At 42.6% G+C, this 11,417-nt stretch overlaps 1 protein-coding gene across 1 annotated transcript; it reads right to left on the bottom strand.

Annotated features, from left to right (window-relative positions):
* Positions 1 to 4,706: 4,706 nt before the first annotated feature.
* FEN1 (flap structure-specific endonuclease 1) lies at positions 4,707 to 11,374 on the bottom strand. The gene is made up of 2 exons (XM_089655039.1): positions 11,222 to 11,374; positions 4,707 to 6,649 (listed from the first exon to the last, which is right to left on the bottom strand). Exon 2 carries the CDS (start codon positions 6,585 to 6,587, stop codon positions 5,439 to 5,441), a length of 1,149 nt encoding a protein of 382 aa, XP_089511165.1. The 5' UTR covers positions 6,588 to 6,649; positions 11,222 to 11,374; the 3' UTR covers positions 4,707 to 5,438.
* Between the last annotated feature and the right edge of the window lie 43 nt (positions 11,375 to 11,417).

The following is an 11,417-nucleotide window of genomic DNA, read 5'->3' on the forward strand; positions in this document are numbered from 1 at the left end:
CCAATTCAAAATTCCTCATACACCTCAGACTCCATAAAATCTATCCAGATTGTCCACCTACTTGGCAATGCAATGCGGACTCTTACATGGTATGGACTTATCCCCGTATGCAGATATTTTGGTCAGGAGTCCCCCAGTTTAATACTCAATTGACCACCAGCTCTATACCTCAACAGGCAGATATTTGCATATTAGGGCTGGTCAAAGCCCTTGTTTGGGTTACTCCTGTTCTATGCCAGGAAACCCATGCCCGAAATTATTGGAAGTCACTTGTCAGCTCGTTTATTCCTCTTTATAAAGAAACGTACATGAATAGGGGGTGTCCACACAACTTTAACAAGGTATGGGATATATGGCTGGAATCCAAAGCTACTACTGTGAGCCAAGGAGACATATCTGATCCTTTACCCTAATAGAATTCAATGACAGAATTTGACATGGGATGCAGTCTTCTAGGTACAATTGTCCCTCTGCAATCTAGTTTAGGTCATCCTATTATTCTGTGCTATTGTGCACTGGTTATCTAGGGGGGGTTGAAGGAGGACCGACAGTTCCACAATCACTAGTATTCTACCATGCCAACTATGTCTATATTGCAAAGCGTTTACAGCTATTTTTGGAGTAGCAAGTAGGGGGCTTGTTAAGGTTGTTATGTTATTTTCTGGTTTGACTATAAATCTTTTTTTTTTTGTTTGTTTTGTATCTACCCAAGCCGGGAAATGCCCAGAGGCTGTTTTGCAGTTATAAACTAAAAGAACAATAAACAGAATTTAAAAAAAAAAAAAAATCCTGCCCTCTTTAACCTTATTCACCCCCTTGATGCATCTAAAGACTGTACATGTTAACTTCCTAAACTTGCTTTTGATAGTTTTTATTCTCCAGACCTTTCACGATTTTTGTTACCCGTCTCTGAGCTCTTTCTATCTTATCAATATCTTTTTGTGAGGTCTCCAGAACTGGACAGTATTCTTAATGAGGTCTAACTAGAGATCTATATAGGGGAATCAGGACCTCCTTCCTCCTGCTTGTGACCCCTCTAGTGATGCATTCAAGCATTCTATTCACTTTCCTCCCTACCTAGCCACACTGTTTGATCATTTTGCAATCATCTGAAATGAATACCCCCAAATCCTTTTCCTCTGTAGTGTTGGACAATAATGTACTCCCAATGTTGTACTCTCTCAAGGGATTCTTTTTTCCTAGGTGCATTACTTTACATTTAGAAACATTGAAATGCAATTTCCGCTTTTTTGACCAATCTTCCAAATCATGTTCCATGTTACAGACACCTCGAGGGATATCAACCCTATTGCACAGCTTTGTGTCATCAGGAAAAAGACATACCTTACCCAACAAACCTTTAGTTATATCACTTACATATAAATAGAACAGGACCTAGTAGAGACTTGTGGTACACCACTAGTGACTGGTCTCTGTTTCGAGTGAACCCCATTTATAACCACACTCTGGTATCTATCCTTTAGCCAGCTGCATATCCACTGAACCACCCAAGCGCTAAGTCCTGGCTTGTACAACTTTTGTATTAGATCATTATGTAGAAGTGTATCAAATGCCTTGCTGAAATCAAAATATGCCATGTAAACAGCACCACCCTGGTCCAAAACATTGGTAATATAGTCAAAAAATCCAACCAGATTAGTTTGACATGATCTGCCCTCAGTAAAGCCATGCTGCTTTGGATCTAGCAAGTTGTGTTTTTAAGTGATCAATGATCCTTCCTTTCAGCATTGATTCCGTTAACTTGACTACTACCAATGTTAAACTCACTGGCCTGTAATTGCCAGCTTCTACCTTGTTGCCCTTCTTGTAGATAGGTACAATATTAGCTGTCCGCCAGTCTTAGGGAACTTCTCCTGTTAGAAGAGACTGATTAAAAGGTCAGTTAATGGTCCAACTACTATACCTCGAAGTTCTCTCTGGGATGAATACCATCAGGACCTAATGCTTTATAAATCTTTAACCTCCAGAAATCCTAAAAATGATCCATCATTACAAGAACCAATATGATTTCCCAGCTTATTATTGTTAGTAGAATTTATTTCTGAGAAGACTGAACAAAAGTATTTAAGTGGTTTGCTATATCCAGGTCTCCCTCAACATAAGTGTTTAGCACAAGGGAGACATACTGATTTTTACTAAACTTAGGCTTTAAAGCGTAACTCCAAGGAGGTCCAAACAAACTATTTTCTTCACCAACACATGCTCCTGTGCTGTATAAACTGCCCAGCTTCTGGATCAAAATTGAGTTGGGCTGAGCCATTCACAGGAAGCCTTGTATTTTAGGAATACAAGGCTTCTTCTGAGGTGGGGAGGCGAGCCTTGTTTTCATTCAAAAAAAGTAGTTTCCAGTGAATGGCAGAGCATCACTCACCTTGACTCTATTTTGTTCAGACAGTGGGATGGGAAGTTCCTGCCATGTTGCCTGGAACACATCTCTGTATACTGTATGTAGCTGATGCTACAGTTTACACAGCAGCTGCATGTGTTTAGTGAGGAAAATTTATTTGGACCAGCACTAAAACCTAGTTAGGCTTTCATGTATGACTCCTGCTGCCTTAAAATAATTGATTATAGATTACAAAAAAAAAAAATTACTTGCACCTACTTTAGCCAAGAACTAGCATCTGAGGTCCACTCAAACTCTGATCACCAAGCAGCTTTATTGAGGAACCTTCAAAATATCTGTTTAGGACTAAATCCTAGAATTAGTCCCCCACAATAAATCTAAACCTGTGTAGGATGCTATCTCAAGATAGACCGCTTTGTTGTGACAAATAAAAATCAATCTCTACAACGTGGCACTCACCCTCTCTCTCTTCATACAAGCTGACTCTTACCAGGAACTATTGCAACTCCATAGAGGCAGTAGAGAACGTCTACACTATAGTAATCATATGATTTAATCAGACTTCCACCAAGCTCCAAGTCCAGCATCCCACCACCCCAATTCTTGCATATAAAAATTTGTTTTAGTAGCTTGGATTTTCTTTTTCACAAAACATCATCTGAAATTATACTGGTTGCTGTTGGCAATAGTAACTTTGAACAATTTTTTTTATATGCAGCATTTAGCAATTAGAATCCATGGCACTAAAGCAAACACTTCTTTTCATCAAGCAATGCTCAGCAACATGTGAAACCAATCAATGATGTTAATGCTATTGAACAAGCACTCAATTTTAGCTTACACTGACTGCAAAATGTGCAGAGCCATTAATTTACACTGACACCCCAACGCACAAAAACAGTGGTTGTCAACATACCCTTGCACTGCAGAAAATCACATTGTACACTGCTCAAAAAAATTAAAGGAACACTTTGAAAGCACATCAGATCTCAACGGGGAAAAATATCATGCTGGATACCTATACAGATATGGACTGGGTAATGTTAGGAACGTAGGGATGCCCCAGCGATTGAATTTAGTCCTCTGTGAGTTAATTTTCATTTCCATGAAAGACACCCTGAAAATCAAAGTGGAAAAAATAATGCAGCTGGCGAGTCCATTTTACTGAAATTTAATTGCAGCTACACAAAATGGTACTCAGTAGTTAGTATGGCCCCCACGTGATTGTATGCATGCCTGACACCGTCGGGGCATACTCCTAATGAGACGATGGATGGTGTCCTGGGGGATTTCCCCCAGATCTGTACCAGGGCATCACTGAGCTCCTGGAAAGTCTGCAGTGCAGCCTGGCGGTGTCAGATGGACCAAAACATGATATCCCAGGAGGTGTTGTATTCGATTTAGGTCAGGAGAGCGTGAGGGACATTCTTTGGTATCAATTCCTTCATCCTCCATAAACTGCCTGCATACTCTCTCCACGAGGCCAGGCATTGTTGTGCACCAGGTGGAACCCAGGGCCCACTGCACCCGCGTAGGGTCTGACAATGGATCAAGGATGTCATCCTGATACCTAATGGCAGTCAAGGTGCCATTGTATAGCCCACAGGTGTCAAACTGGTGGCCCTCCAGCTGTTGCCAAACTACAAGTCACAGGTGGCATTGCAAGATTGAGTTACAAGTATGACTCCCAAAGGCAGAACATGATGGGACTTGTAGTTTTGCAACAGCTGGAGGGCCATCAGTTTGACACCCCGGGTCTAGCCTGTAAAGGTCTGTGCGTGCCAGCAAACCTGGCAATGGCACATACTGATGTGCCATCCTGGAGGAGTTGAACTGCCTATGCAACCTCTGTGGATTCCAGATATCACCTCATGCTACCAGTAGTGACATTGACCCTAGCCAATACAAAACTACTGAAAACCAGTCAGAAAAGATGGAAAGGGAAAAAAATGTCAATGGCCTCCACCTGTAAAACCATTCCTGTTTTGGGGGTCATCCCATTGTTGCCCATCTAGTGCACCTGTTAATTTCAATAACACTAAAGCAGCTGAAACTGCCTCCTCTGCTACTTAACATACCAGATCAATATCCCAGGAGTTTCATTTACTTGATGCTGTACTCTGATTAAAAAGTGTTCCTTTACTTTTTTTGGAGTAGTATACATGTCATGCATTGTGGGGAATTGCATTTCAGAGTGGTGCAGGAGAGGTTTTTTGTCCATTTTAAGACATTGTAAGCCCAATTATTGTGACAATATTTATAAACATGGTAAAACAACACAGAGAGAAAAAGTGGAAAGGGGCCCTAAAATTAAACATTTCATGACATGACCAGGGAATATTTTTCATTATTTATTTCAGGTACTTATACAGCGCCGTCAATTTACGCAGCGCTTTACATATATATTGTACATTTACATCAGTCCCTAACCCTCAAGGAGCTTACAATCTAAGGTCCCTAACTTACATTCATACATATACTGGGTCCAATTTAGACAGGATCCAATTAACCTACCAGCATGTCTTTGGAGTGTGGGAGGAAACCGGAGTACCCATAAAAAAAACCACGCAGGCACAGGGAGAACATGCAAACTCCAGGCAGGAGGAATAAATTTATCGGACTTCTAAATTGCCCATTATGCTGCTGTACTGGCTTCAATACTTTAAGTTACTGACCCAAAACAAGAGTGCATATCAAAAGGTATTTATCTGCATACTTGTTCTGGGTTAGCAGCTCACCGTATTGAAGCAAGAGGCCCAGAATGACAGGCAGGCAGGCAACTAGCACTAACAGAATGAAAAGAGTATATATTTCTGAATAAGGCAGCTAGCACAAAACAGTTTTCCTAAGTCATCCAATTGCCAGATTTAAACTTTCAATTTGTACAGGCAAGTAATGGAAGCAGAAAATGGTTTGTTAAGGTGATTATTTTCCCTTCAGCATTTGTTAAAAATTGTGAAGCTCAAAAGGTTTTTTAAACATTTTAATGAAAATAACATTCCAAGACTTCAACACGCATAATACTCAAATCAGAAAAACAGTTCATATCTCCACTGCCAAGTTCAGTCACTTATTTGCCTTTCTTAAATTTCCCTGATGGGGTGCCCGTGGTTTTTGCCTTTTTTTTGGCTGAGCCTTTAATATCAATCTCTTTCCTTTTGGTGGAGCTGATGGAACCAGTCACCTTGAAGAAGTCATCTAGACGGCCTTGAGTACTACCATGGCGGTTCTTAGCCAGCTTCTTGGCACCATTACGGATGCGGTCCTCATTGAACTGCTTTTCACTGCACATAAAGGCCACCAGGCCTGCCTCGTCTGGGTCCTGCCACTTCAGCTCCATATCATTTATGTCAACCACTTCAGGCTCTAAAAATAGCTGCCGAGCTTCTTTGTATAACCAGTTTTCTGGAATAGAGTACTTCTTCAAGTCAATGTTGTCTAGGACCTCTTCAATGCTCCTGTGCTGTTTTATCAGTTCTATTGCTCTCTTTGGGCCAATGCCTCTGATGGTCTCACAGTAATCACAGCCTAGCAATATACAAAGATCTATAAACTGCTCTTGTGTGATCCCTATATCCTGTAGGGCACGACTAAGGTGAAATTCCTGAATAGGTAACTTTTTGGCCTCACTAGCCATGAGATGACGAAGCAACAATGGAGTACCAAAGGTCAATGCGTCCATATCTTCAGTTGCAGCTGCATACACCTTTCCAGCTTTCACCAAAGCAGCACAGGTAGCTTCTGCCTCACATGGAGCATCAACATATGGAACACCCATTAGGGCTAGAAGTTTCTTGCATTCCTCATTATGCTGCTTTGTGACCTTTACAAGTCTCTTATTAAACTTTTCAATGTTCTCTACCTCTCCTGCCTCTTGGGCAGCTTCAAGTTGCTTCTCAGCCTCTGCCCTCCTTTCAGTACGCTTGGCCAGTTCACCTGACTTCAGCTGAGGAGGTTTTCCATCAAACACATACACCGGCTTGATGCCATTTTCAACCATGCGAATTGTACGATAGAACATGCCCATTAGGTGGCTGGTGGTTTCACCTTCCTCGTTCTGAAGCATATTCCCATCTTGCCGCACAGCAATAAGGAACTGGTAGATGCACATTGAGGCATCAATAGCCACTTTACGCCCAAAGTAACTTTTTATGTCATTTTCTTTTATGGCTCCACGGGCCACATCAGCAATCAGCTTAGTAAGACCTTGAATTCCCATTGTACAGCCAGAAACAAATTAAAAGTAAAAATGAGCAGCAAGAAAATGTACCGATGAACAACCTGAAATGAAGAAGAACAGCTGTGAGATTATAGTGGACATAAACATAGGTTGTAAATAAAGTTATTCATTCCACACCATACTACAATTTACTTGTTTGGAAATGCATTCAACGGAATTTAACAAAACTGTAGGAGACAGAATCAAAAACAGCAGTGCATGGTAACCAATCAGCTTCTATCTTTCAGTTTCAAAGGTTGAATGAACAAGCTGAAGATCGAAGTTGATTGGTTGCTATCCAAAGCTGCTCCACTTTTGATAAACTCCCCCGTTCCACCAACACCAGTTTCTATTTAATTCTGAAATAGAAACTAGAGAAGCATCCATACCCAATTAACAAAGGGATCAGAAAACTGATACAGATCTCCACCAGACCAGTCTTTGCATATGCATGTGAATTGTCTGCAGACAGTTCACATGCCTCTGCCTGCCCAGGCTCCATGGACAGAGCTCAAATGATATACACTGCATCCAGCTTGAGAGGTACTGCAAAGAAGAATGGGAGAAATTGCCCAAAAATACGTGTGCCAAGCTAGTAGCATCATACTCAAAACGACTTGAGGCTGTAATTGGTGCTAAAGGGGCTTCAACAAAGTATCAAGCAAAGGCTGTGAATACTTATGTACATGTGGCTTTTTTTTATTTTTAATAAATTGCAAAGATTTCAAAATTAGCTTCTTTCACGTTGTCATTATGGGGTATTGTTTGTAGAATGTTGAAGAAAAAAATGAATTTAATCCATTTTGGAATAAGGCTGTAACATAAAATGTGGCAGAAGTTAAGCGCTGTGAATACTTTCTGGATGCACTGTAACACCTCCTGTGCATAAGTGGTGGACTAGGGTCAATTTGCACCGGCCTCTTTACAAAAGCATCAAAGGGAGTGCCAGGCCTTGCTGCCCTCTAACGACTGAGAAGTCTGGTAACAACTGCAAGAAAACAGAGGGCGCACCTGGCTAGTGCATTATCCAAGGGTCATTTATTATATGAAAGTAAAAAACATACAAACAGGGACGATATACAGCATGACAAGCCAACAACTTGTGGCACAGTGGAAAGTGGGCTTGCGCGTTTAGAGGGTAACCCTTCTTCATCAAAGACCTGTTATTTGTTTTCTTACATGGACAAAGCCTTCGTGTAAGTTCCTTTCCCTGCCTACAAGTCCGGATGTTAACTGCAGCAAATGCACTGATAAAATATCCCACCCCCTGCTCTTATTATCACTTTTTTTTTTAAAGCTGGTCGACCTGTTTGCTACATATTGCAGGAGACAAAATTGCCACGCAACTAGCGTTTACAGAAAAAAGTAATCAATGACAGCAAACTGTTGGTAAGAGCTGCACTGTTTTTATTAGTTATTTCACATAACGTGAAATTATGCACAGCATCTTCATACATTATGGAGCACTTACCTGTCAGTGTGCTCTCCTCCAGCGGTGACAGGTCAGTTGTGCAATTGTCTCCACCCTCCCCACTGGTTTTTCTAGGTCTTGCTTGCTCCAGTTTTAGTAAATTCCCCTCATGGTGTTTAATATCTTCTAGCTCATTTTCTTTATACGGCAGCCACAGCCTGAGAACCGAAACCTGTCCTCTTGCCAGCGGCTGCAGAAAAGGACCCTTGTCCTCTCGGTGGAAACTGTGGTCTCGTTGCAGCTAAGGCATGCCATATAATAATTTTTTTGTTCAACCAGTCAGTTAGAAAAAAAAAAACCAATTCCAACATCTACATACTCAACGTGGATTCCTTCCCACTGAACTATTGTGTCCGACAGCCAGAACACATTGCTCAGTGCTGCCGGCTATAGCTAGTGGCACTGATTGTTTGGGGAAAACCCCGACTGGCTGGTTGTACAGAAGTCAATCTGTACATCAACTTCTGTACAAGCTGTCTGACTAAACATGTATTAAAGTTTGACTGGTCCCTCTGATAAACTGGCCAAATTTCAATCCATGTAGTATGGCCGTCTGAACACCCCCCCTTATGAGTCACAGCTAGAGCTTTCCTGTTGGGAAGCAGCATGAGTTGTGCTAACTGCAGAACTAGCATATTATCTTAGCATGGGAGACCTTTACAGAGATTAATTATTCCCCAGAGAACAGGGGTCCTTCTTGCAATATGCTGGCAAGGGACAGGATTTCCTACTCTAGCTGTGTCTGCTTTAACCACTTGCCTACAGGGCACTTATACCCCTTTCCTGCCCAGGCCAATTTCCAGCTTTCAGCGCTGTCGCACTTTGAATGACAATTGCGCGGTCATGCAACATTGTACTGAAATTTTTATCATTTTTTATAGACAGATAGAGCTTTCTTTTGGTAGTATTTAATCATCTCTGGGTTTATTTTTTGCTAAACAAACCAAAAATTTTGAAAAAAATAAAAAAGTTTTTTCTTAGTTTCTGTTATAAAATTTTGCAAATAAGTGGTTTTTCTCCTTCACTGATGTGTGCTAATGAGGCTGCAGTGATGGGCACTGATAAGCATCACAGAAGGGCACTGAAAGACAGCACTCATATATGGCACTGACTGGCAGCACTCATAGGTTGCACTGAAAGGCAGCTCATATGGGCACTGATATGTGGCATCAATGTGCACTGGTAAGCACTGATATGTGGCACTGACAGGTAGTATTGATGGACACTAAAGGGAGGCACTGATGGGGCTACACTGATCATCAGTGCTCTGATGATCAGTGTACATGTCCCCTCCAAGGAATGCCGATTACCAGCTCTCCTCTCCTCACGAGCTGTCAGCGTGACAGCTTGTGAGGAAAGAAATGCCGACAACCGGCACTTCCTTATTTACATGCAATCAGCTGTGATTGGACACAACTGATCACATGACAGAGCCGACATAATCGGCTCTGTTGATCGGTGATCTGCTGTGTCCCAGGGACACAGCGCACCATCGATCGCCGATTGAGTGGGAGAATGTCATATGCTGTCATCCCAGAACGAGAGAACCGCCTTGTGCCTGTCATTTCCTTATATAGCGGGCGGGAGGCGGTTAAAAAGAAAGCTAACTGTCAGACTTTGAGATTCTTTTATTTTAAAGTTGAACTAAACCCTCCTATCCTTTTCAGCCAAGGTAGCTGCCATCTTTGATCTTCAACTGCCATGGTGCTGCAAGTGATCAGTTATTACACGGTTTGACGGTTTGGTGCACAAGTGTGACAGTTAGCATTTCCAGAATGTAGCGGTTTCTGATTTTGGAAACCTTTAAACCCATGGGTTTATTCTGCATGAATGTGTTTTGTTGACTTTTGCATGAGCAATTTTACAGTGACATGTTTGGTATCCATTTACTCGGTGTAACATTATCTTATTTTTTAAAAATGGGTATTCTATTGTTTTTGCATAAAAATTTTAAAAAGTCTTTTTCCCTAAAAAAGTTTGAAAATCTGCTGCCCAAATACCTTGTGACCAAAAAACTGCAAAACCCACCATTCTATTCTCTAGACCCTTAACCAAGTGGCAACCATGCTGTAGCCTAATGACAGCTACAAGGCGGTTGTCCAGTCCTGGGAGGGCGTCATATGATGTCCTGCCAGAACACACCCTCAGCGATCTCCGTGATCGCTGTGTCCTATGGACACAGCTGATCACGCGATGTGGTAAAAGGCAAATCACAGTGGCTTTTTATGTGATCAGCTGTGTCAAATGACACAGATCACCAGGTAAATATAGTTGCTGGTTATCGGCCGGCACAGCGTGAGGAAAGTACTGCCGATAACTGGCAATTGTCAGAGAACAGATCTGCACTGATCATCAGTGCCCAGCAGTGCCATCAGTCAGTGCCACCCATGCCACCTCATCAGTGCCCATCAGTGCTGCCTATCCGTGCCACCTCATCAGTGCTGCCTATCCGTGCCACCTCATCAGTGCTGCCTATCCGTGCCACCTCATCAGTGCTGCCTATCCGTGCCACCTCATCAGTGCTGCCTATCCGTGCCACCTCATCAGTGCCCATCAGTGCTGCCTATCTGGGCCACCTCATCAGTGCTGCCTATCTGGGCCACCTCATCAGTGCTGCCTATCCGAGCCACCTCATCAGTGCCCATCCGGGCAGCCTCAATGCACATCAGTGAAGGAGAAAAATTACCTGTTTGCAAAATTTTATAATTGAAACAAAGAAAAATGTTTACTTTTTTTGTTTATAGTGCAAAAAACTCCCAGTGGCGATTAAATATCACCAAAAGAAAGCTCTATTTGTGTGATACAAATGTAATTTGGGTATAGTGTTGCATGACCACGCAACTGTCAAAGTGCAACAGCGCTGAAAACTGAAGATTGTCCTGGGCAGGAAGGGGGTGGAAGTGCCGAGTAAATAAGTGGTTAAAACCAATCTCTAATGATTGGACAGACCACACTGCCTGCTATGAAGACATGTGCTGACAGGGCTCCCCGAGGACAATGGCCTCTCTCCCGGAATGTTCTGGCTCCGGCCTTACCCAGCACAGCGCCAACCACAGTAACCCCGAGCGCCCACACCAACTCAGAGGTGGGTTGGACTCTGGCCGGTTGCTAAGGGTTACCGCACTGTGCACCGCTTTACCGAATACCCTCCACACCAACTCACCACACTCTTCTCCCGCCTCAGGATTTTCGCGCGCTCACACTACGTTCCTCCTCCCGATAATCGCCCTGTCAGCGCGCTAGGACGCAGTAAGAACACCGATTGGCTGAGCTATGCAGCTTTGCTCTGTCATTGGCTGTTCACCGACCGAGACGTTCCGGAAACACCACCATGATGTGGTTGGAAAAAGAAACTTCTA

The sequence above is a fragment of the Staurois parvus genome, unplaced genomic scaffold (assembly GCF_062004578.1).
Source record: "Staurois parvus isolate SC_StPar_1 unplaced genomic scaffold, SC_StPar_1.0 ptg000818l, whole genome shotgun sequence".
Classification (NCBI taxonomy): domain Eukaryota; kingdom Metazoa; phylum Chordata; class Amphibia; order Anura; family Ranidae; genus Staurois; species Staurois parvus.

What these genes read in the sequence shown, in the direction of transcription:
- FEN1 (XM_089655039.1), bottom strand. Translation starts at nt 6,587, where the DNA reads ATGGGAATTCAAGGTCTTACTAAGCTGATTGCTGATGTGGCCCGTGGA.